The 26,087-nt window shown below is 50.2% G+C and overlaps 2 protein-coding genes across 10 annotated transcripts in view; one reads left to right on the forward strand and one right to left on the reverse strand.

The window, feature by feature from the left end:
• The window catches only part of TRRAP (transformation/transcription domain associated protein), a 110,993-nt gene extending 105,759 nt beyond the window's left edge, over positions 1-5,234 (forward strand). For all 6 annotated transcript variants that reach the window (XM_082857877.1, XM_082857878.1, XM_082857875.1 and 3 more), the window contains 3 exons: positions 1,981-2,184; positions 2,270-2,464; positions 4,219-5,234. In XM_082857877.1, coding sequence (XP_082714003.1) covers positions 1,981-2,184; positions 2,270-2,464; positions 4,219-4,503 — 684 coding nt within the window. In that variant the 3' untranslated portion in view covers positions 4,504-5,234. The remainder of the gene's footprint in view (positions 1-1,980; positions 2,185-2,269; positions 2,465-4,218) is intronic.
• Positions 5,235-11,193: 5,959 nt separating this feature from the next.
• The window catches only part of SMURF1 (SMAD specific E3 ubiquitin protein ligase 1), a 100,798-nt gene continuing 85,904 nt past the window's right edge, over positions 11,194-26,087 (reverse strand). For 2 of the 4 annotated variants that reach the window (XM_082857881.1, XM_082857884.1), the window contains 7 exons: positions 22,177-22,291; positions 20,870-21,048; positions 19,774-19,911; positions 18,934-19,054; positions 17,784-17,985; positions 16,250-16,334; positions 11,194-14,736 (listed from right to left, as the gene is read on the reverse strand). In XM_082857881.1, coding sequence (XP_082714007.1) covers positions 14,637-14,736; positions 16,250-16,334; positions 17,784-17,985; positions 18,934-19,054; positions 19,774-19,911; positions 20,870-21,048; positions 22,177-22,291 — 940 coding nt within the window. In that variant the 3' untranslated portion in view covers positions 11,194-14,636. Of the gene's footprint in view, positions 14,737-16,156; positions 16,335-17,783; positions 17,986-18,933; positions 19,055-19,773; positions 19,912-20,869; positions 21,049-22,176; positions 22,292-26,087 lie in introns of those variants that run through there. The other 2 variants (XM_082857882.1, XM_082857883.1) reach the window with 2 other exon arrangements.

The raw sequence follows: 26,087 nt of genomic DNA on the forward strand, positions 1-26,087 counted from the left end.
CCAGTGTCCTTGTCCTCAAGGCGAGGCACAGTCACCCCCCACCTCTGCAGGAGACCCTCCAACACTAGCAGGTAGGTCTGGTTCAGTCTCCTATGCGGTCACTGCTCCTTCCCCTGGGTCCCAGTGCACACATTGCTTTGTGTGTGCCCTCGAAGAGTGGAGTCTCTGTTTGCCCCAGACGTGTCGAAGTCCTGCAATCAAATCCCGCTAGCCTTCAAAGTCTGATTCTCTGGGAATTCTTCCTCCCGTTGTCAGACCCCCAGGTTGGGAAGCCTGCCGTGGGGCTCAGAACCTTCACTCCAGTGGGTGGACTTCTGTGGTGTAAGTGTTCTCCAGTCTGTGGGTCACCCACCCAGCAGTTATGGGGTTTGATTTTACTGTGATTGCGCCCCTCCTACCGTCTCATTGTGGCTTCTCCTTTGTCTTTGGACGTGGGGTATCTTTTCTGGTGAGTTCCAGTGTCTTTCTGTCGGTGATCGTTCAGCAGTTAGTTGTGATTCTGGTGCTCTCACAAGAGGGAGTGAGAGCACGTCCTTCTACTCTGCCATCTTGAACCAATCACATACAGAGATTTTCTTAAATGCCTTGAATCAATAAGTTTTCGGCCTTTTTTGAGGGCCCCTGTGTGTGTGTGTCTGTGTGTGTGTATGGGGGGTAGCTCACAGCCCTGCTGTAGCCTTCACCGCCTGCTTGTGCAGAATCTCGCCGTCAACCAGAAGTGAGAGCGTGGGCCTTCTGAGGTTTCTCATGAGCATGAGGCTGGCCTTCAGGGTTCCCAGGAATGTGGTGGAGCTTTTCAAAGCCCCCACGTTGTCTCACTCCCCAGCTTGTCCCTGGTCTGGCCGCCCTCTTGTGTGCTCTGAGTTCAAACAGACAAGCCCAGTAAATGGGGGTTTTTTTTCCAGAGGCTGCCGACAGGTCACCAGTGACCGTCCTCTGGGGATCAGGCCTTTCTGGGGTCACCACACCGATTCTGCCCACTCCAGTGGCTGTTAGCCTGCTTGTTTTTACAGCTGCCGAGGATACAAGGCTGTTGGTTTTCAGGGCCACTGTGGAGCTGGGGAGGAAGGGATGGGAATAGGACAATTAAACTGCCACGAAGCTCACTGTTCTCACCAAGATTCAGCCTTCTTTTTCTTGAATAAAAGTTGCTCAGATTGTCGGGAGCCTTTAATTTCCAGAGTTGTGGAAAAGTTTGTTTTGATGGGTTTTGGCAGTGTTCTCATTGCATTTACGGAGCAGTAGATTTTGGAAGTCCTCACTCTGCTATCTCAGAAGGACTTCTTTCCATTTTGCTGATGAAGTGAACAGAAACAACGCGTGATTGGAAGTCTGCGTGGTTCTTGGATGCTCACGGCCTGCATACTAGTGGTTTTCCAGAGCACATGGGTGTGGCTTAGCCCAGAAGAGACCTGTATACCTTTACCAGTTGGTCTAACGGGAGCCAGCTTAACTCAACAAACTTTTTTGAGACCATCTCTAAGTATGTGATGTTTTAAACAGTATTGTGAGTCTTCCAGTGTAGAATTCAGTTTAAAGTGTTGTGTAACACCTAATCTCATTTTAAGACTAGCTCCTTCAGTTTATAAAACTTTTGTCTTTAATATTCTTGGTTACGAAGTATCCAACTATTCTTTTGATCTTCTGTTCATCGGCCTGGTATATTCTGTGGTTGGTGAGTTACAGTATTCAGCTAATTACCTAAATTCTTGGTGAAACATCATTACACATCATGCAGCTGAGACTTTTATTCACGGAGCTCCATTGTTGCTTCGGGCATAAGACATGGAACCTCGGAGGGAAATTGACCAATTTTGTGCATCCTCATGATTGGTCAAATGACACTGTGTATGCATTTGTCAGCAGAGTTCACTCAAGTGGTGCTAAGCAAGAAAGAAATTACAGTATGAGAGTTTTCTTTTTGAAGGAAAAAAATAAGTGAATTTGATGGAAGAGTCATGGAGTGATGTGTCATTTCAGGTCCTTCGAGACATCCTCAAGGAAGTTCAGAGCAACATGGTGCCACGCAGCATGCTTAAGGAGTGGGCTCTGCACACCTTCCCCAACGCCACCGACTACTGGACCTTCCGGAAGATGTTCACCATCCAGCTTGCACTCATCGGCTTTGCGGAGTTCGTCTTGCATCTCAATAGACTCAACCCCGAGATGCTGCAGATCGCTCAGGTAACCTGATGTGAGCGGCCAGCCCTCCTGTAGAATCTGCGTCCTACTGTTTTAAGTTTCTGAAGCGTCTCCTTCTGAACTTTAGGACACCGGCAAACTGAACGTGGCCTACTTTCGATTTGATATAAACGATGCAACTGGAGACTTAGATGCCAACCGTCCTGTCCCTTTTCGCCTCACACCCAACATATCTGAGTTTCTGACCACCATCGGTGTCTCTGGCCCGTTGACCGCATCCATGATCGCCGTCGCCCGGTGCTTTGCCCAGCCCAACTTCAAGGTAGGTAAGGGGTCGTCTTGTGAGGAGCACAGACTGGGTAACTCTGCACGTGGTGGGCTCACAGGAGCCCCTGATCTGCAGACAAGGCAGGACGAGGGAAGAGCATTCACAGCACATTCACTGGGGAAAAGGGGTTTAAAATGTTCTCTGTCCATGAGTGTTTAGGATGCTGAACCCAGTTTACAAAGAGCAATCTAGAAGCCTCTATTGGATAATTTCCCCAGCTACTACCTCTGTGTGTCAGTTTTGTTTACTCCATTTTATAGCTACCTTCAGTTTCTCATTTTGCAAACCTTTCTGCTTAAGGGGGCAGGTGTGTCCGTGTTGGATGGCTCCTGTCTTACTGGGGCTACGATGACGGGCCCTAAACAGACATGACACGTGAGGCAAATAGTGAACCCCCATGAGATGCCACGTGGCAGATGCCCTTGGCCATGCCAGGGCTGTGACACTCTGTGCCCGGCACTGTGCTCGGGGAGGACAGACAGGGATTCAAATCCAGTTCATTCTCACCCTGATCCTGTCTCTCCACAGTTGGGGATGGAACACAATTTATTTTTTCTTTTAATTTCTGAGACCAGCTGTATTACTATTGGTTTGTTTATTGTTTTCCCAGATAAGCAGTTTGTGTCTAGAGAAGGCTGCAGACACCAGTTGCTTTTGCAAAACACTTACATGGAACAGGTTTTACATTATGGAATAATCTCTTAACTGTGAACCAGAACTTTGCTCTTTTTAATCTTCGGTTGCACATGCCCATCAGTGTGGGGTGCTGCTGTGGGATATAGTGATGAGCTGTTATGAACGTGAGTGAGAACAAAGAGCCCACGGTTCCTTCTCGAGAAAGGAGTCTGCTCTGATGCAGGGAACAGCAGTGCACTTCTATCCACTTTGGCTTAAGGCTTGAAATATGAACTTCTCGTTTGTTTCCAGAACAATTGTTTCTATGCAGTCAGGGTAATTCTTAGAGTGGCATTTAATTGAAAACTTTAGAAAGAGTGAAGAAGGCCCTCCATATATTAAAGACCTGTTACGACTTGGAAAAACACTGGGAGTTACTCTGCACAGTCTGAGCTGGTGTAGACGGGAGGGAACTGGGCCTTCTCCAAACTCTGGGCCCAAATGTAGTGACTGCCTTTACGTTCGGCTAATACAGAGACCATGCTGTGTGGGAATCTCCTTTAATAACACCTTCTGTTGGGGCCAAGTAACCCAGAATAAAACCCTCAGCATGTCAGTCGAAGTTACTTTAAAGCAGCGCTGGTGCCTCACGAAGCTCCCGCGTCCTTTGATGGTGACGATGGGCTGAGGTCCCATGTTGTGGTTCAGGAGGACCTGTGCACGGTGTGCCCGTCGTGGGAACGCCATCTTGTCGGTGATGTCAGTGCCACCGCTGGCCTCTGGGTCCCCGGCCCTTCTCCAGTCCCCTCCCCCGGGTGCTTCTCACCTTCCTGCTGCAGCCACCACCTCCCCACCCTGTGGACCCAGTTCCCACAGTTCCCTGACCCCAGGGGGAGCGGCAGCCGCTGGCCCCTCCCTCCCTCCCCTCCCTCCCTCTTTCTTCAGCTTAGAATCCACGGGGTGACATCACGCGTGTCTGGCTGTGGTGGCCCCACCAGCGTGCCTGTGGCACCTGGCCCCGGGTGCTGAGGCTGATGGCCCGTCGGCCGCCATGGCTGAGCCCCTCACTTGGGGAGCCGCCCTCGGGGCTGTTGTTGGTTAAGCACGGACCGTTCTGTTCTCTCCCCACCCAGGTGGACGGCATCCTGAAAACCGTGCTTCGGGACGAGATCATCGCTTGGCACAAAAAGACACAGGAGGACACGTCATCTCCTCTGTCAGCTGCCGGGCAGCCCGAGAACATGGACAGCCAGCAGCTGGTTTCCCTCGTCCAGAAGGCCGTCACGGCCATCATGACCCGCCTGCACAACCTTGCCCAGTTCGAGGGCGGGGAGAGCAAAGTGAACACCCTGGTGGCCGCCGCCAACAGCCTGGACAACCTGTGCCGCATGGACCCCGCCTGGCACCCCTGGCTGTGAGCGCGGCTGCGGCTGCGGCTGGCCGGGAGGGCGGTTGCTCGCCTGACAGTTGGAGGGGGACGAGCATCAGGAAGGTGAGGCCGTTCGAGGGGGGAGCTGAGACTTACCCCCAGCTTTTCAAGTAAAGACGCCAGGGTTCCCTCGTGCAGAATTTATGAATTCTTTTTTACTGAGTTCCTCCCTCCGTGTGAATGTACAGATTGAACTGTAGAAAACGCTTCTGTGTCGTCATTTTTAACTTTCAGAAGTTACACCTCCCAGGAGCTTCGTGCTTTTGTACAGAACTTCGTAACAAGTGTACAGAAAACCCACTTAGTTGGAGAACAGGAAATTACGAACGAACTGTGTTGGATTTTCTCTGAGCACAAACTTTTACGCTGTACGTAACCAGCCTCGGAAGCCTCACTGAGCAGCCGACTGGATGGACGAGGCCCGGGGCCCCAAGGGCCGCCCACTTCCCCTGCGTTCAGAGTCGGATTCCTCTGGGGAGACAGAACTGCAGAGCTGGCGGTGAACCTTACTCTACAGGCTGGCTCTCTGGATGTCTTCTAGACATTTGCTGTCACTGTACTTGGAAAAAAGGAACCCTTTTTCCTTCTTAATTTAGAAAGAAGCAACGAAGTTTTGTTCGTTAACTCCAGTCTGTTATGTTCACATTTTTATAAATATGAGCCTTGAGAATGTTCTATATGAATTTGTACAGTGTGATTTTTTTTAGAATAAATATTTTATAAAAGGATGAGTTGTTTCCGTGAGGTGTTCCCTCTGCCCCTCAGGGCCCCAGGCCAGCGCGGCCTGTGCCCCAGTGTGGCTCCACGGTGACGGTCACGTGCGTCCAGGCAGGGTCTCGGCTGGGACTTGGGTCTGAACCACTCGGCGTGTGCTGTGATGCTGACCAGAAGTGCTGGTCCCGACTGATGGTGTCAGAGATGCCCAGGGATCTGGTCCCTTCAGCTGTGTTCACGTGTTTCAGGGCTGCTGCTGTGTAACCTGTGTGCGAAGGGGAGACGCCCAGAGGCCTCATCCTGGACCTGCGTCCCCGGCGGGGCTGTTCCCGGTGCCTGGAGCCCCACCCCTCGCCTCAGCTCCACCAGCTCGTTGGCCTTCAGCCCCTCCACCGGCACCTCAGGTACGGAGTGAACCAAGCAGCAGAGCCCTGCCCTGGAAAACACTGGAGGGACGGTTCCCCAGCACAGGCCGTGCTGTCAGCAGGACGAGAAACTGAGGCAGGATGGAGGAAGGGGTTGTGACTTTAAAATTACGATTCTGAATTTAGAAGGACTCGCCCCTTTGGGAAGTGTACCACACGTGCAGTGAGGAGGACAGCCTCTGAACAGCTCAGGCCCCAGACAGCAAGGCCCCCTTGGGGTTGGGGCGCTGGGTTAGGACGGGGGTGCCAGCACATTTGGGGTGGGTGGGACCGATGGCTACACCTTGAGGTCACCGTGCTGGTCTCCAGTCCTGGGAAACAGGTGGGCCCACAGCCCCTCCACTGCACAGAGAGGTGCAGCTCAGGGTGAGCAGCTCCTCCACGGTGCAGAGTCCCAGAGCCAGTCGTGGAGGAACGGCCTAAACCTCATCCAGCTTGACTCTGGCCCCCGAGGCTACACCCTAGAGCATGGATGGAGGCTGAGGGGCCGGGTTTTGCCCAATTGACTGGACTCTCCCATTCTTTCTTTTTTTTTTCTTCATAAATTTATTTATTTTTTTGTCTGTGTCAGGTCTTCGTTGCCGCGCGTGGGCTTTCTCTAGTTGCAGCGAGTGGGGGCTACTCTTTGTTGCGGTGCGCGGGCTTCTCACTGCGGTGGCTTCTCTTGTTGTGGAGCACGGGCTCTAGGTGCACGGGCTTCAGTAGTTGCGGCACACAGGCTCAGTAGTTGTGGCTCGCGGGCTCTAGAGCGCAGGCTCAGTAGTTGTGGCTCGCAGGCTCTAGAGCGCAGGCTCAGTAGCTGTGGTGCACGGGCTTAGTTGCTCCGCAGCATGTGGGATCCTCCCAGACCAGGGCTCGAACCCGTGTCCCCCGCATTGGCAGGCGGATTCTTAAGCGCTGTGCCACCAGGGAAGTCCCTCTCCCATTCTTTCTTTGGAGCTAATTATGAGTTATTTTACAAATACTTGGCTGTTTTTGTGAGAAAGCATCTTGGATTGCAGAATGACAGGAGCCTGTATCTAAAATGACAGGTGTCATCGTGCCGTCAGGCTGGATGGGGAAGATGCCCATCTGTCTGACAGTCCTCACTGTGTAACAGGGTCTCACAAGCCAGGGTCAGGACTCATTTGAAACAAGCCACTGAGTTGCCCTTGTGCACTTGGAGAGTTGGTGTGGAGCCTGGTGGTTGTGTAGATGTGTGGATGGCAGTTGGGTGAAGGGAACATTTGTTTCTTAGCCTCGATAGTTGGGAGTCTGGAGTCGGTATCCTGGTGAGAAGGGCCTGGGTCCCATGCCAGGCTTGCCCACACTGTCCCAGGCACTGACCCTGGTTCCTAGGAAAACCAGCCTCTGAAGAGCCGGGGCAGGAGAGAGTTCCCCACTGGAGACCCAGCATCTCCTGAGTGCTGCCTGTGAGTCGGAGTTGGGAGTCCTGAGCCAGTGCTTCAGTGACCAGGAGCCTCTGCATTCTTCCCCAGATGTGGCACTGCTGGGACCTAGGTCCTCAGGAACCAAGGAAGGTCAGAGAAGGAGGTGGCGTGGGGAACCACACATGGGTGCCTCTGATTCTCCAATCACTGTTTCCAAGTTAGTACGATTATTAGACTTCTTTTTAACTGTAAAATATTACATAACAGAATTTACCATTTTAACCATTTTTATGTGTACGGTGCAGTGGCATTGAATACATTCACATCATCGTGCAACCATCACCACCTTCCATCTCTCTCCAGAACTTTTTTTGATCATCCCAAACAAAAACTCTGTTCCCGCTAAACACTGTCTCCCCCTCCTCCCCGCAGCCGCAGGCAAACACCCCTCTACTTTCTGTCTCCATGAATTTGACTACTCTGGTAATCTTACATAAGAATCACAGGATATTTGTTCTTTGGTGACAGGCTTATTTCACTTGGCATAATGTTGTAGCATGTGACAGAATTTCCTTCCTCTTTAAGGCTGAATAATGTTGCATTGTGTATATATATCACGTTTTCTTTACCCATTCATCCATTGATGGGCACTTGCATTGCTTTCATCGTTCGGCTATTGTGAATAATGCTGGAATGAACGTGGCTGTTTTGGGGGGAGTCGAAATACCTGTTCAGCTCCCAACTTTCAATTCTTTGGGGAATATATACAGAAGTGGAATTTCTGGATTACATAAGGTAGTTGTATTTTTAATTTTTTGAAGAACCTCCATATAGATTTCCAGAGTGACTGCACCATTTTACATCCCCACCAGCAGTGCACAAGCGTTCCAATTTCTCCACATCCTTGCCAACACTCGTTTTCTGATTTAAAAAAAAAAAAAAAAAAAAAACCCTTTTTTTTTATAAGAACCATCCTAATGGGTGTAAAGCAGTATCTGTCTCATTGTGGGCCTGGTTTGCATTTCCCTCATTATTAGTGGTGTTGAGCATATTTTCAGGAGCTTGTTGACGATTTGTATCTTATTTGGAGAAATTCATATCCGTTGTTCATTGTTTTTTTTAAGTTGTAGGAGTTCTTTATATATTCTGGATATTAAGCTCTTATCAGATACATGACTTAACAGATATTTTCTCCCACTCTTTGGGTTGCCCTTTCATTCTGTTGGTAGTGTCCTTTCTTGCCCAAGTTTTAAATGTTTCTTAAGTTCAATTTATCTAGTTTTTCTTTTGTTGCCTGTGCTTTCTCGTTTCATATCCAAGGAATCATTGCCAAATCCAATGTCATGAAGCTTTACAAAGTGTTTCTGCTAAGAGCTTTATAGTTTTAGTTCTTACATTTATGTCTTTGATCCATTTTGAGTTAATTTTTATACATGGTGTGAGGTAAGCTTCATTCTTTCGCATGTGAATATCTGGTTTTCCAAGCAACATTTGTTGAAAGACTGTCCTTTCCCATTGAGTAATCTCGGCACCCTTGTCAAAAGTCATTTGGCCACATACGAGGGTTTATTTCTGGGTTATCTATTCTGTTCCATTGGTCTGTATGTCTGCCTGTTTGGCAGCATCATACCATGTTTATTACTGTAGCTTTGCAGTAAATTTTGAAATCAGGAAGTGTGAGACCACCCACCAAATTGTTCTTTTTAAGATTGTCTTGGCCAGTTGGGGACCGCTGTCATTCCATGTGAGTTTTAGGGTGGATTTTTCTCTTTCTGCAAAAGCGTTGTTGGGATTTTTATATAGGTTTGTGTTTGAATCTGTAGATCATTTTGGGTGGTAATGATGTCTTAACAGTAGTAAGTCTTCTTACTCATGATCCCAGAGTGTCTTTCCATTTATTTGTGTCTCCTTTCTTTCACTTTATAGGTTTTTTTAAAAAAAAATTTTTATTATTATTTATTTATTTTATTTTTGCTGTGTTGGGTCTTCGTTTCTGTGCGAGGGCTTTCTCTAGTTGTGGCAAGCGGGGTCCACTCTTCATCATGGTGCGCGGGCCTCTCACTATCACGGCCTCTCCTATTGCAGAGCACAGGCTGCAGACGCACAGGCTCAGTAGGTGTGGCTCACGGGCCTAGTTGCTTCGCAGCATGTGGGATTCTCCCACACCAGGGCTCGAACCCGTGTCCCCTGCATTAGCAGGCAGATTCTCAACCACTGCGCCACCACGGAAGCCCCTATAGTTTTATAGTTTCAGTGTACAAGTCTTTTATTTCCTTGGTTAAGTTTATTCCTATTTTATTCTTTTTGATGCTACTATAAATGGAATTGTTTTCTTAATTTCTTTTTCAGATTGTTCGTTGTTAGCATTACAGAAACACAGTTGGTTTTTGTTTGTTGATTTTCTATCTTGCAACTTTGCTAAATTCATTTTTTAGTGTTAGCAGTTTTTTGGTTTGTTTTTAATCAGGAAGAAAACCATTTATTTTAAAATAGTGTTGGCAAAACTTTTCTTTGGAAAAAAACCTATTTAGTTGTTGGACGAACATGGTAAAAAGTATGAAAAGATAAGCTTCAGTCTAGTTTCTTTTTTTTTTTTGCAGTACGCGGGCCTCTCACTGTTGTGGCCTCGCCCGTTGCGGAGCACAGGCTCCGGACGCGCAGGCTCAGCGGCCATGGCTCACGGGCCCAGCCGCTCCGTGGCATGTGGGATCTTCCCAGACCGGGGCACGAACCCCTGCATCAGCAGGCAGACTCTCAACCACTGCGCCACCAGGGAAGACCCGGTCTAGTTTCTTGAAGGAATGATAAGAACCAGTAAGAGCTCTCTGAAATGCTTCACTTAAAAAGAGGATCATGGCGGGGGGATAGAATAAAAGATGTAAGTTGGGTCTTGAGGAAAAGGTGGGACTTGAGAAACATGGAAAAAGACAGGAGCGAACCAGGAGACAGTCTGCACAGGTGGTGGATACTTCAGGAGGGACCAGGGAGTATTTCGATGGGCACCTGGGCCACCTCTGGCTAATGAACCAGCTAACTGGGATGGAGGGGAGAGGAGAAGGTCAGAACCACGGGTAACGAACACTGGATTATGAGCCACTGTGAGCTGGTGCCGAAGTTTTCACCCATCATTAGAAAAATCAGTGCACCAAAGTGAGGTCTTCATAAAAGACAACCAAAACAATAGTCTTTCATTGTGAAAAGTTTTGATGTTAAATGTCCTTTTTAAATGAAATGTTGGTGATACAGATGATTTTTATCTGGTAAGTATATTTTACTGGTCTATAAAACAGAAAAGTTTGGGAAATACTAGTCTAAACGTCTCATGGCTATATGAGATTCCTTATCACTAAAATAGTGTAAGATATTTTTCACCTGTAGCTTATATTTAATTCCAAAATCTAATGAAGAGTCCCCCCCCAAAAAAAGTGTGGGCCTATATCATGTATATGTATAGATAAAAAAGCTTAAATAAAACACCACCAAATAAAATTCCAGACTATTTTTACCCCTATGCCTCATAATTGTAATATGATAAAACAGTTGTGTGCAACACAACCTAGTTATGTTATTTTTTTTTTATATTTTTGCATAACATGTATTCTTTTTAGTGAATTATCTAGTTACTATATTCATCTTGAACCTACCTGTCTACCTTCAAGTATTATATTTCACCTATAATGTAAGAATCTTACAACTGCAGACTTCCATTTCTACCCCCCATCCTTGGTGCTGTTGTTACATGTTTTATTTCTATATATGATATTAACTCCACAATAGATCATTATTACTTTTGCACTAGACTATGCATTCTTTTTTATTTTTTAATTTTATTTTTGGCTGCATTGGGTCTTCGTTGCTGTGTGCAGGCTTTCTCTAGTTGTGGCGAGTGGGGTCTCCTCTTCGTTGCAGTGCGCGGGCGTCTCATTGCGGTGGCTTCTCTTGTTGCGGAGCATGGGCTCTAGGCATGAGGGCTTCAGTAGTTGTGGGGCACAGGCTCGGCAGTTGTGGCACAGAAGTTTGGTTTTTTATGGCTGAGCAGTATTCCATTATATATATGTATATTTTATATATATATGTACCACATCTTCTTTATCCATTCGTCTGCTGGTGGACACTTAGGTCGCTTCCATATCTTGGCTATTGTAAATAATGCTGCTATGAACATGGGGCGGGGTGCATGTATCTTTTCAAATTGGTGTTTTTGCTTTTCTTCAGGTATATGCCCAGGAGTGGGATTGCTCTATTTTTAGTTTTTTGAGGACCCTCCACTGTTTTCCAAAGTGTTATCAATCTCTCCTACAATTCTGACTGTAAGTTTGCCCCTTTTCTTTAGAAGACCCTTGCCAGACCGCTGACTTCCTGTCTTATGGGATGTAAAAAAAAAAAAAAAAAAAAAACAGCTGTTCCACACCAAATAACAGGCGCCAGAAACGTAAAGTTGTGAGTTTATTGCATATGTAACAAAATGAACCTGACCGCCGGGGTCCAGCCTGCTGTACAATCACTGTTTGTTTTGTGTTTCCAGCTGGTTCTATAACCACATTAAATAGAACTAGTATTTCTTTAAATACTTTTGATTTTGACATAAAACAGAACATTTAGTGTACAACTTTCACAAAATAAATCAGCAATAAAAACAGTGGGAAGGATAACAAGGATAGCAGCAATACTTAAAAACAAGACATTACAAAATAAATTAAAAAATACATTATAAAGTGGTTGAGAAACAAAAATAAACAAATTTTTAAAATTCATACTATGTTTTGGGAAGGCTGCCGTGCGGCACACACCTGGCTGCGGACGGGGGGCGGAGGGGCGTTTGCTCGGACAGCTCCGATCGGAGGACCACCTGACCTGCATTTGGACCACGCGGCCCGGCAAGCTCTGGGGCCGCAGTTCCAGGCGCTTCTCCCTGCGGGAGTCAGGAGAGCTCCGCCCACTGTCACCCTGGGGCCCCTCCGTTCTCCCCACAGCACTGGCAGAGCGGTGGTTTGCTACATCCCTGAGGGTCGGCTGATGACCGCTGGTGAGGCAAGCCTGGAAGTCGGGCCCTGAAGCATCTGGGCAGAGAGCTGAGGGGACCAGGTGGGTCGCTGGGGTTCCCGAGAAGGGCGACAGATGGGGAGGCTCCCGCAGACCCCAAAACCCACGGCTTGCCACACTATTCTTTGGTGGGGGTGGTCGGGGGGTGGGGAGTGTTCCAAAGGCCCAACCCACTGTGGACAGTTACGGTTCTAGGAGCAGTGCCACCGACAGCCCTGTTTGGCAGGAGTGACCTGGGGCTCCGGAAGGTTCTGCTGTGCCAGGCTCCACAACAACCCACGCAGCTGGTGAGGTACCCGCGTCCCAGTACGAAAGCGGAGACCCAGGCCTTGCGGGCAGGTAAGTCGACTTTCCCCAGCAGCCCGTGGAGGAGCCAGGACGTGAGCCTCTGGAGCTTGCCGAGGTGACACCTGACACGTGAGGGTGGCCTGGGGCCGGCAGGGGCACTGCCCACCCCACCCCCAGCGCCCGCCATCAGCAGGAAGGCAGCTTAAAGGAGGCAAATGGCACACTCCTGCTTCCAAGTCTTTCCAACCACTAGACCCTTGTTTCCTTCCTAACTTCCTGCGGATTTTGGCCGACACCACAGGATAACTGGGTGGGCCTTCCCCCCTCAGTCTTGAGGGCCTCAGTTCCCGGATGGCAGTCTCCTCCGTGCGGTTTAGGTCCGTGTTACAAGAGGAGACCTGTCTGGCGGGTGAGAGTGGTGGTGGTGGAGGTCTGTCTGTATCATTCATTTCCTCATTCCTCCAGAGGAGGACCCACAGCAGCCAGCTTCCAGGACACCAGAAGGTGTCATGGTGAACGAGACATGGGAGAAGCCCAACGGGCAAGGCGGGACTTCAGAGAGACTCAGCCCGCAGTCCATCCTGGACGTTCTGAACAGATTACATTCTCCTTCTGCAGCCAAGGCATCCTTCCTGTTCTAGAACCTCAGCAAGTCACCCAGAAGCACGGCTTTCTCTCGCTCCTGGAACCTCCAGCCGGCGAACTCCGGCCCGCCAAACGTCAGACCACTGGCTGCTTCCCGGTCGAGCCGAAGAACCACAGCAAGGTGCAGGGGGTAAGTAAGTGCGCCTCCAAACCTAGCACCGTCCACAGGCGTTAGGAACAGAAAGAACAGACGGGACAGTCGGCCAGAAAGCTCCTTCCAAGCCCACCTCAGACCCGCGGCTGGATCCCAGCACTGAACTCGGAAACTTACGACAAAACTTCAACAGTGAAAGGTCTTGCTAATGAATTACCCTGCACTCGCCCCCCCAAACAAAAACCACCACCATACAGGAGAACCTGCTGCCACTGCTGTTTTTCTGCTGAACTTTATCTGAAATCAAACCGCTTTGTTAAAATACTTTTTGATCTTCTGTGCAAATTGGAAAATGCTGGTAGAAACCTAGGGTCAAGGCTTGCTTTGGCCTTGCTCATATCTGGACAAGTGAATGGAGCAGCAGTTGTTAGTGTCACCATCAGACCTTGGGGAAGTGGGCTGAACGTGTCACGGTGGAGTGGCCCCTCTCTGCCTTCAGGTTTCCATCCACGACCTACTTCTTGTAAACGAGTAACCTGGGGTGGATTTAGGTCATGGAGGTTATCCGTTCTCTCTCTCCTTTCAAGCTAGTTTGCACCAAGCCAGCAGCTACAATGATGGAATTTTGTTCTATTAGTTTAGTGCTTTCCACAAAATGGTTTGTTAGCATGCACGTGGCCCAGTCGACGCCCTTCCAAGTACAGGTGGGGGCAGCAGCCACAGCCTGCGCCTGGCTGCGAGCATCTGAAGCTGGGTTTGGGCTGCTTGTTTATAAGCTCTGTTATGTGGTGTTTTCGCTGGGAAAATATTTCAAACTGGATAGATAACGTGGCTAAAGGGACTCTTGAAAGATCATTTTTCTTTATGCAAAACAGATTTTTCAGCCAGGAAACCCTGAAAAGAAATAAATACCCAGGCCTCCAGCACAAGCTGCCCCAATTCCCTTACCTTTCCAAAAGGGAAGCACAGTTTTGATGCCAGCTTCCTGCAGTGGCAGAATTCCAATAAGCATGTATTATACGGTTATTGTTCAGGTAGAAATTAATCTGCTACCCAGAGCAGGCTGCTAGGATGTGAAATTTGGAATTTGAGCTGCTGAACTTGAAAACCTCAGGTCTGCTTGGAGACAGAAGAGCTAGTCCAGCTACCAGGGCCGAACCCTCAGGCAGCCCTGCTCAGCTCCATAACTGTGAGTCAAGACTCCTCTAAAGCCCACAGGGCAGTGAGCCTGTCACCAGAAGCGTTACAACCGTAGCAGAATATCCTGTGTGACCGAAGCAGTGCTAAACCTGGCTGCGTTTTATTGGATGGGTGATGGAAGGGGTCGGGGGGTGGGGGTTCTGTCAGGAGGAAAATATGGGTGAGAGCCACCAACTGAAGTCCCCCCGCCCCCTTTGCTCCCCCAACGAGAAGCAGGGGAGACAAGCCTTTCCCTCAGGTGTTCTAGGATTCCAGGGCCTCAGCCGGCTTCGCGGAGGCACACAGAGAGCATCACTTGGGGTCTGGTGGCCGTGAGCTAGCATCTGCTGCCTTGGGCTGCACTTCACTCCACAGCAAACCCACAGGTCTCCTCCACTGCTGTCAGCAGCTTCTCATAGAGCTTCTCATATGACTCGTAGGGTGGAATGTCGATCCGGTTAAAGCTGGAACGGGACAGAAAGGTGAGAGACTCACTGCTGGTGCCGCCTGGCCTGAGGACCTGCTCCCAGGACAGGGTCAGGGCCAGGCCACAGCAGAGCCTTTGCGGCCACAAGCACACACATGGTGGGGACAGGGCAGAGAGGACGGGAAAGCATCTCATCCACCTGGTTCTGGGAGATGGAGGAGAGTTTTCCCCTCTCCTCTGGTGCTTTTCTGCTTCTTAGGCAAAGATTTTCAGTCAGTCAACACACAGCAAAACAAATCTTATAAGATCTTCCAAGTGAGTATGTACTGGTTAGATTAGGACAAAGCTCTCAACTTGTTTTTACTGCTGTTTTGGGGAGAAGTTATTTCTCAGACCAGGAACACCACGTTTGCAGAGCACTGCAGTCCAGGCTGGCTGCAGTCAAATCACCACTAACAATTCACTGCCTGTGGATCTAATCCCCTGTGACTTAGATCTGAGAGCAAAACGGGGCAGTCTGGAGTATTTCCTGCAAAAACAGAAACTGTATCTCAAAAATAATAAAACGTCAAATCCCTGATAGAGGATTCAACGACCGGGTTAGCATTTCCTCAGGGAAGTTCATTCCCAAAGCTATGCCCAGAAGACACCTTTGTAGACAATATTACCTCATAACAAATCAAAAAATGCAAGATTCTGACTGAGAGGACAGAGTGCCTCTTGAATTACTAGAGGCTAAGTGACTGAGGATGGCTTTTGTCAAGAAGGAGTCGGGCTAAACGGTGTGGAGGCTTCCCAGGGGGCTTAGCGCTGGACCTTCTTCACATCCGTTTTACTCAAAGCACTAAACCATTAGAGGACACAGCCTGCTGGCGCGGGAGCAGCCCTGTGCGTTAGCATGCGCCACCCCGGGACGGCCATCCTGGGCGCAGACCCTGGGCCCGGGGAGGGCGCGTCCTCTATCTCAAGGACATGGAAACCCAGTTTGATGTCATGGACGGCGTGGGAACCCACAGCCTTGGTTCCCAACCAAGAACCTCCCGTCACATCACCATGCATCCCGGCAACATTTGGAACTGACTCTCGTGAACCAGAGGTGGCTCTCGTCTCAAGAAATGGCTCCCAAAGTGCGTGTAAGTGATTTGATTTTAAACCACAAAGGAAATAACCCACTACGGGTATTGTTTAAGTGAAAATCAAGGGAGGAAACATTTTTCAATACACAAGGTGCATCTGTCATACGCAGAGTTCTGAGAGGAGACCAATAGCCCCAAACTTAAAACTGCAGTGTTCCCTCCTGACACTGCACATGTGCGCGCGCGCACACACACACACACACACACACACGCACACGTGCGGCAGGACCCAGCGAGGTGACGACTGGGGCCGGGGAGCGGCTCCAACGTCAGTCACGTCTCCAGACAAAACTGGGTTCACGAAAGAGCCTCGTGCTGACCCTCACATGCGTGCTGTCCACTGCAGAGTCCAAGTAAGAAAACAGCTCAGAAAAGTCACGCACGGAGACAGGCTCCCAGGGCGCTGGTCCTTACCAGGTGTGGGCCTTGGGCAGGTTGTCTGTGTTCGCGTCGATCAGGTGGATGGTGAACAGCCGCGGCCCTGCGGCGCCTGTAGAGCCTTACAAGACAGCATTCTAGTTAACACGCTTCAGAGGCCGAGGCTGGGCCCTTGTCGCCACCCCGAGGCCCTGGTGCCAGGCGGCCGTCCTGCCAGAAGGTCACGGGGCTCACACGGCCACACGAGCCTCTGCCCGCTTTCAGGATGCACCTACCATGACCATTAAGTGACTAACACCAGACATTTTAGAAAATCACAGGAGCAAGGCAGAGCAAAGGCGGGGACCGCTCTCCTCTCACCCGACCACGAGCCTGCTCCAGGGCGCTTATCTGAAAGCAAAATCTTTCAATCGCCAGTGATTTTTTTTTTTTTTTAACAGAAATGTCTAGCAAGCAGGATATGGAGTCAGGAAACCTCCCCAGGCAGAGGCCCAGTGGCAAAAGAAAGACACAAAGGCTGGGACCAAAGCCCTAGGACGAGAAGTAACTTCTCTCACTCCAAGAGGGGAGGAGTCGTCTACAGGGAACGTACACGTGAAATCTATCTGCTCCCACTAAGTTTTAATATATTAAGATTCTTCACCTTACTCCTGCCGGTTGTCAGGGTTATCAAGTGACAAAAGCCCCTAATTTTACAAATCACAGAGCCCTAAAGAGGCCTTCAAGGACTTTCCCAGTTGGCTGTGCTGACCACGAGCCCCTCCAGAGGCTCAGAAGCCTCGTTGTGGACAGCCTCCCACCCCCTCCTCCTCCAGCCCCCAGCTCCAGACCCAGGTGAGCCAGAGACCCAGCCAGAGCCGGAAGGGATGCATGAGAGGACGGGGACCTAACTGGACAGGGGAGCCTCTCAGGCAGGCCCCTTGTACAGATAAGGAAACCAAGGGCCCGGGAGGACCCCTGGAGCTGTGACCCACAAGGCAGCAGTGTGCTCTTAGAGACTCAGGACTGCAGTTAGAGAGCTGCTGTCAGAAAGTTCAAAAATTAACCCATGGTGCATTTTTAAATGGCTTTCTTTCCCCAAAGCCTTGCTCTTTGTACCCCCTCTCTGTCACCAATTCTGTTGAGGGAGGGAAGCGGAGGCCCCGGCTCCCCTGGGCCTTCCTGGCTCAGGTCTTTCCAGACCCAGCCCTGTGTGGGCACCAGCCGGCCGGCACCCACCACTGCTGTGTCACGTAGCTCAGAGGCCCTGGGAAAGGTGGTCTGAGGTGGGCGGGGCTCTGTGTGATGGACATGCCCTCCTACATCTTTCCAGATGTTTTCTTTCACCTTGGGCAAAGGATAGTAGAGCCTCGAGCCCTGGGGGCAGCAGAGAGAAGGGCAACCGGAAGGCCATGGCTCGTGTGGAGGGAAGAGGGTCTCTCCAGCCCCTTGGCCAGGCAACACCCCTGCAGCGCCGAGTGTCTGTCATGAAGGACCCGAGGCCATGTCGTCTCCTGGCGACGCCCCAGGACGACCGCCCGCCGCAGCCCGCGCCCCGGCCCAGCGCCAGCCCCACCACCACGTCAGTCACCTTGCAGCGCCTTGAAGCCCTGGAGGGGGACCCGCGTGGAGCCCGTCACGAACTGCAGCAGCCGGGCCCTCCTCTCCTCGTCGAAGGTCTCCACCGCCTGCCAAAACCACCGGACCACGTTGCTGTCGGCCCCGCAGTGCTTCAGCCGCGTGTTGGACTTCCAGTCGTCCAGGTCGATCTTGTCCAGGCCGCCGATGATCAGCTGTGAGGGCGTGAAAGCAGGTCACCTCCCCGACGTACAAACCGACGGGTGCCCAGCTCCCAAGACACGGAGAGCATTACAAACCACGTCCCGACAAACCGGACACGCGTTCAGACAAGTCGACAGACACATCCACAGCAGGCCTGAGGCCCACGCTCTTGTGTCTGCACCTCTGGGCCGGCTACCACCCCGAGGACGCTGGTGTGGCTACTCATGTGACGTTTCCTTAGCAGCGCGTGCGTGTGTGCATGTGCGTGTGTGTGCACTGCACTGGGGAGGACGGAGGACCGAGGGACCAGCCACAACGGATGCACGGGGCCACCTGTAAAGTGGGGCCGCCTCCCGGGGACGCGTGGGGCTTGAAGTCTGAAGAGGAGGGAACAGGTCAGGGACGTGATTGTTGCTGCGACCCGCTCAGGAGCCATCGCTCCCCCCCCGGGGAGGCACCTCGGGGCCCAGAGCTCTGGCACCGCCCTGGGGCCAGAAAGGCCGGGAACAGCCTGAAAGGCAAGGGCTACTTGGCACCAGAAGCGGATGGGGTGCGCGGGAATGGCTTTGTTCACGCCCATGAAGAGGGACCGGAAACGACAGTAATACTTGGTTCTGGGCCTAGTAACAGCCAGAATCAAACAAAGCAGCTGGTCATGAGAACTTCCTCCATCTGAGGTGACCCCACAGGAGGGGCTTAGGACGCTGTGCTGCGGGGAGCTTGCCCACCCAACAGGACAGGCCGCACAACGCCCGGCAGGATGTCGCAAGAGTTACCGGATTCCCTGCCGCCAGGCGGGCCCCAGGCCTTGGCATCAACTGCTCAGGCCTCCCCGACCCCCCGCTCCGCCCCCAGCCCTGCCTCTGCTCTCCTGCAGCCCCGGCAGCCCCTGGGCCTGCGGGGATCCAGCAGCCGAGGAGTGCCCGTCACGCGCCCCGGCTCCGCAGGCGCTCACGCACCTCCAGCTCCTTCTGGTCAAAAGGCTTCAGTAAGTGTTGAGGGATGAGTTCATTAAACCCCTTCTGAAGAGCCAGGAACTGGGCCTCGATACCCCTCATAAACCTCCAATTTACATATAACCTAAAAGAAAACTTCACACGTTGGAAGCAGTATCAAATGGCTCGTGAACGTCGTTTTTCCTCCATTAGTTGGTTCTGATATCCGCTGAACCCTGCCCACCATCCTCCCCTGATGGGGAGGAAAACCCCACTGGCAGGCAGTACCCAGCCTAAGAGTCAGGTTAAAACTAAATCATATGTTCTGATTCTTTGCTTGAAATAGCAGTAGGATGGAACCTGACCTGTTACAGGTGCCATAATTTAAAAATATGTTTGAAAAGAAAATACAGGGCACAGTGAGAACTACACACCAGTCTGACAGCCTGAGCACAGACATGTCCATGTGTCTAAATTTCCCATGGAAGTCACTAGTCATTTATTTGCCTCAAGAGGTGGGAAAACAGACTATAAAGAGGTGGACTTCCATCACACCAAGCTCAAGGAAGCTTGCCCCAAACTTGAGGGAGGCCTACTCCTCCCTCCTGTGGCGATACCACCTTCACACCCACAATCAGGCGGTCACTGGAAAGCTACCCCTTGGGCTCTGGGTCATGAATCCCCCTCTAACGGGTCAACCCTGGAGCCCACCGCTGACCCTGCCGGTTTCTGGAAGTCTCTGCCGCTACCATGACTCTGGTCCAAGCGCTCCAACGACCTAAACATGGCCCCCCCGTGCCCAGGACAGTCCCAGGCCCCGCCAGTCCCAGCGGTAACCCCCAGGTGCCCCAGAGCATTACCTACCGGACGTATTCTTTCTTGTTCTCCTCTGTGACAGGGACATTCCTGCCGTTAGGTTTCAGTTCATGCTGAAGAATCCTCCCGAAAGCGTTGTGCTCCACACAGAACGTGTGGTCCAGCACGGGGGTGATGTCGTTCTCTCTGGGAAGTTAGGACAGAAGATGAGTGTCACTTAGGCCTCGGCCACCGTGCGGGAGGACATGGAACATTGAATCAACAATCGGTAGGAAGAGGGACCGGCTCCTCCTTTGCAGAAGAGGGGTGACAGTAGTGACACCGCCCTGTGACTTCCCGGGACAGAGCCAGCCGACTGCTTTGTACCCTGAGTCTCTGAGCGGACAGGAGGGAAGCACGAAGGGGCAACTGAGTCAAAGGGAAGCCTCGCCAAGAAAACACGGCGCCGCCTTCTCCAGGCAGCCTTCCAAGGGCATCAGTCCAAGGAAGCACTTGAAAGTCAGAACTGGCTCCTTCATCTGCCATGGTTCTGGAAACACAGACTGGGAGGTTCTCTATAGGATGAAGGCCCTGGCCCCCCGCAGACCTGCCTTTCAAGCTGGGACACGTGGAAGGAGGTGGACAGAACACAGGACACGATCGAGTCCTCGGCTTGTCCCCCGGTCCCAGAGCCTGGACCTCTCATTGCCGTGAAATCGGTCCTCACGAGGACCCCCCGACACCTACAGTGACCATGTAACTGTACCTGTTGCTTTTAAGAGAGTTTTAGGGTAATCCTAAAACAAAGGCACCTAAATATTAGGGTGACTTTGGATACCTCCTTGGCTGGAGACACCCCAGAGTGTCACAAACCAACCAACCACCAGGCCTGGGGATTAACATTCACAGTCATAACTTAAGTCAAGGAAACAGCAAAAGAAACGGGTCCATATGATGAGAAACTGGGCAGACGTTACGCGGAAAATGTCAGTTAAGTATTGTTGTTGAATCTACTTTTATGTTTCTGATAGTTTTTCTGTTCTCCGATTTCACACCCATCCCCCAAATACACACCCACGTGCACGCTACACAACACAGATGGATTTGGGGCACGCTAAGACGGGTGACGATGGATGCGTTTTCAGTTAACTGAGTCAGTACTTACAGAATCCACACTAGGCTCTTATGAAGTTCCGGGTCCACCGACTCCAAGTCAGAAAGCTGGATGGGTTTCCCCAGCAGCTGCTTGTAGAAGGGAACCGTGAAACCCCCGTTTATGTAGTGTCCATGGAACACAGCCAGACCCATGATCCGACCCACAAAATGGAAATAAGACAAGTGGTCCTGTAGGGGGCACCAGAGAACATGAATTCGTGAGAAAAATGACCGGCCAAGGCAGATGGGTATCTTGTACTTTCTCCAGGTTTCTTGCATCAGTTACTCACAGGCTGCACTCATGACCAGATGAAAGACGGCTACGTAGGAGGTCAAATTTAGCGCATGACTTTTGGGGAGGTCATCTGAAGGATACCTTAGATTATGCCCTTGGTTCAGACACCTTCGCAGAATTGCTACCTAATTTGTGGGACCCAGTGCAAAATGAAAATGCAGAACCCCTTATTCAAAAGTTGAGAATATCAACATGGTGACGGCAGAGAATCAACCAACCCTGGTCCCTTCTCAACACAGGGCCCGGTGCTGGCACAGGTTGCCGCCGGCCCCTCCCTCCCACTGCACCACGAGGAAATAGAGGGCAAAAGGTAATCCCCCTTCTTCCTCTGCCATCCCTCCCCCATCCCACAAAAAAGGAGAAGCGAAAAAATCCCAAGGGAGTTGAGGCAGGGCCACAGAGGAAAATAACTGTGAGCAACCCAAGTAAGAGAACCATTTTAAAGCCAGCGCTGTCTGGTTTGTAACCAGGGAACCTCCTGTTCCTACTTTTAGGTTGGAATTATACTCAGAGAGTTAGCTCCCATGTTGGTAAAAGGTCCTGTCACATCGACTGCTCGTCAGGGACCACGTGCAGGATGCGGCCCCACGCCAGAGCCCTCCTCTTACCCGCTGGCCACCCTCGGACCAGTTGCACGCACACACCGCCTATTTCCTCATCTCTCTGACAAGCAGCTGAGAGCATCAGCACCGGTGGCCAAAAAGGCCAATTATGGGAATATTCCCCTTTCGACTGGGAGGAGGATGTACCTCGTAACCCACTTCTCAGAATGACACCATCAACAAATACAGCCGTCAAGCCAGAGTTCCCCTGACACGACATACTCACTGATACCAGTCACTGAAGATACGGGATTGAAACCATCCATCTTAATCCAGTTCTCACTCTACCTTGCAATGTTTATTTACCATAGACTTTGAGTAAGTCTACAATGAGTCAACCAAGAATTGAGATTGAAACTGGAAATCCATTTAAGAAATTCTCCAACTAAGTCTCCGACCTCTTAGGTCATTAATACTTACAGGGTTGATGGAAGAATCGGGATTGATTTGCAACATGTAAATGTTGTCCGTGGAATACTGGAAGAGTCCATAATACGGATTCAACATCTCATGGCACAATAGGTAAAGCCACTCCCTAGAAACAACAACAACAAGACATTTTAAAACTTCCTAGTTTCCGATCTTCACAAAAGGACTGATTCACCGTGTCCTAGAAAGCCAAACTGGTAAGGCTGCCTGGCTCCGAGAGGATGCGATTTGTGCCGATTGGGCAAATAAGCTTAATGAAGTAAAAAAAATTGCTTCTGGTGGTGTCAGAAATGGATTTTCTGGCCAAAAGTCCAGTAACTCTGAAGCTGAGAAAGAACTGTGGTTGCCTGGAATCAGTACCAGCTCAGAGGCACAGTGTGCTCCGCAGTCTGTCAGCTTTCTTGCACCCCAACTAAGGTTTTCTCTGCTACTTTGCAGAGATCAAGATCTCAGGTGACGATGTTAACAATGTGGTAAAAACCAACAAAAGTGCAACAGAAAGCTGTCAAAAATGCGTGTGCACATACACGAAACAGAAAAAACATATATGCAGAGCATAAAGAAAGATGGGAAGAATTTATACTAACATGTTGACAGTAGCTAACTGGAGAATTTGCATTCTGGGCGTTTTAATTTTTTTTTCACTTCTTTCTAGTTTTTAGATTTCTGATGGTATCATGTTATTAATGTTTAAATAAGGAGAAAACATTTCCCAGTCTAGGGAGACAGGGATTATTTAAGAACGACTTTTGCCCTCATAATTTTCTGTCCTGTTGAATTCTTATTTTTTGCCATAAGCGTTATCACTTTTATCATTTAAAGGACTAGTTTAAAATCTTAAAATGTTAATTCTAAGAGTTTAAAAATCTGGATAGGGTACATAAAATGGATTATTTTCTGAATTCCTTTATGTTTGAATTATTTCATTATAAAAAAGCCCCAAATCAAAACCAATCAAACAAAAAAGCACTTAGCAGACCCCGTATGGCTCAGCGGCTGCGGCCAGACTGGGATAAGCCCGGGTGTGGGGGTCTGTACAACACGGTGTAGCCTGTTATTCTTTCTACTCAAAACTCCTTTAAATGGACGAATCTTATTAAGATAGCTGCCCCAAGTTTTACTCTGGAATTTCTTACTCCTTCAAACAGAAAAGACAGAATTGAGAAAATACGAAAAGGATAATAAGCACAAATGCAAATCATCTGTCCGAGAAAATTGTGAAAATACACACAAAATGATTACATCAACACAAAGCTGTGTATCCAACTCAAAAGAACAGGAAGGAACTACCAGAAGAGATGAGACAGACACCAAATCTTACGAAGCCTCTTTACTAGGAAGGCAGAATTTCCCAACTCTGGTGCTTTGATTTATCCCCAAGTTTTGGAGTTTGGATTTACGAAGAATTGTTTTCATAAATGCCAAGGACCTGCCACTGTCTAGACAGGAAGTGATTAAAATACAAGCAAACATCCTGACCAAGCTGTGGACAAGGTACAGAGCACGAGGTATGTTCTGGAAGTGGTCAGGGAAGAGCTAACTACACAGGCAGAAGAGGGAGAGAAAGGGAAAGGTTCAGAGCCAAACACTGAGGAGATGAGCATAGACTGATTCCCATCGACCAACATAAGGGACACAGACACACACATATGTGTAACACACATGTAACTGACATCTCTCCTCAGCCCTACACGACAGGTGTGAGCCACTCAGACACGAGGAAGACTCAGCTGAAACAATGTGAGATCAGACTGGAGGCAGAAAAGCAGGGCTTCTCAGCTCTTCCCTCTGTAGCATCATGTTAATCAAAGGAGCTACACAAAGACTTGATAACCACGGGAAATGCAGAGGACAGCGAACTCCTAACCAGACCAAACCTAACCCAGCTATTCACGTGCGCGCCTAGGAACCTATAACCCCAGCTGTGCACGGGAGCAACCATAAAGTAAGACAGTTCAGGATACTGACTCTTGAGATATCTCGAGACTAAAAAGGAAAAGGTAGAGAAGAGAAAATGGAAGTAGTTTGATTTGAATTTAGGACAAATATGAATGAGGAAGTAGGAAGAGTCTCCCTGAAAATGGGGACGGAAAGCCTAAACCCCTAGTCAGGAAACAGAATTCGTGTTTTCAAGGGCAAACAGGAGTTACATTCGCCAGAAGAAAGATGGTTCCTAGAATCAATATTGAGAAGATCAAGGAAGAAACTTGGAACAACCTGGAAAGGAAAAGCATTTCCCATGGAGAGGCAGTACCAGTGCAAGCGCGCTATCAGGAAGGCCGGGATTTTCTGCATCCCTCATCCCAGACGGAGTCAAGATCACCTGAGGAGCACAGCGATGGGAAGAGGCTGGAGGAATGATTCTGTTCTGGGGCCCAAGGGCGCATCGTGACTTTTGTTAATTATTTACTTTTGGCTGCTGAAAGAACTCCCAATTCCACCCAGAAACCTGACGAGACCCCCTAGAATGCTTCTCAGAACCTGATTTTGCTGGTGCTGACTGCTGCAGCACGGAGAATCCACTTGTGTTTTCTAAATTGTGAGGGTACGAGGCTCTCCTGTCGCCTGGCCCCCAAGGCCGGGCCACTATCACACGTCCGCACAGGAACGAGGGCCCTTGGCAGCAGCTACCAGCAGTGTGGTCACTTGTGCAATGTTATGATTAATGTCTGGACCTCGTCAGGCTGAGGACTCCTTTGCACGGGGGGGAGGGGGGGTGAAGGGGGCAGGGGACACGTTGCTTTGCCCACATTGTATCCCAAGTACCCAGTCTGCGGTGGCGTCTCAATGCTTACTGGTTAATGAATAAATACTGAAAACACTCCCTCTGAGGGCCCGAGGGTGCACTGGCTCCGGCGGGGAGGGGGGCATGCAGCACAGAGGGAGGCTGTGAGGCCCACCCGCATCGAGCCACAGGGACTGGGTGGGCGGTTCAGTGAGGCGGGAAAGAACAGGGAGCAGCTGGGGGGAGGGGCAACCCGAAACGTTGAACTGTTAGGTTTAAGGGGCTAAATACCCAAGCACAGATGAGAGGCAACTGGTAAACAAGTCTGGAGCTGAAGGAGGGGCGAGGAGGGGCGGCCAGGAGGCTCCAGGGCTACGCTCGGATGCCCACGATGTCCAGTGGGAAGGAGGAGGAGGACGCACAGCAGAGGAGCCTGAGAGGGAGATTAGAGGGAAACCAGGTGCCCTGGAAACCAAGTGGCAAAGGTGTTTCGAGAAGCAGGGGGCCACCAACTACAACGAGTCCTGCTGACAGACCAAGACTGAGTCGTCATCACTGGGTTTGGTGAGACGCAGGTCAGGCGGGGGCCTCGACACAAAGGGCTCAGAGGGCAGAGAGATCTGCTCAGAATGTGTTCAAGAGAAAGCGAGGACGTGGCAGCAGGACTTGGGATCACACAACTCTTTTGAGGGGTTTGCTACAAAGAGAACAGAGGAACAGGGCAATGACTGAGCTATGCATTCTTGAACGCATCTCTGTCTTTCCTGGAGTTTCTAATTGGTTTTCTTTTTTCTGTGCTTTCTTTGCCTTTATTGCCTCCTTTACTGTAGCTTCAACAGGAAGGGGATATAGTATCTAGGAAAGGTTTGGCAGGGGCGGGGGCATGTTCGTTTCTTTTAAGAAGGGGAGTTGCCGTAGCACATTTGTATGACCCAAGAGAAAGGGACATTTTGATGAAAAGAAATAGATGTGAAATAACAGGAAAAGCACAAGGGCCTGGGATGCACTGTGCCAGGGGCAGGATTGCTCTTATACAGGGACATGCATGCGCCACGCAGGGCCACGGCGGGGAAGTCTGACCGCACGAGTACAGACAACGGCAGACTCGATATCTGGTGGTGACGGTGAGGAAAGACCCTTCAGATTGCTTCTGTTTCCTCAGTTAAATAGGAAGCAA

Source organism: Leucopleurus acutus, assembly GCF_964270905.1.
Source record: "Leucopleurus acutus genome assembly, chromosome: 16".
In the NCBI taxonomy this organism is placed as follows: domain Eukaryota; kingdom Metazoa; phylum Chordata; class Mammalia; order Artiodactyla; family Delphinidae; genus Leucopleurus; species Leucopleurus acutus.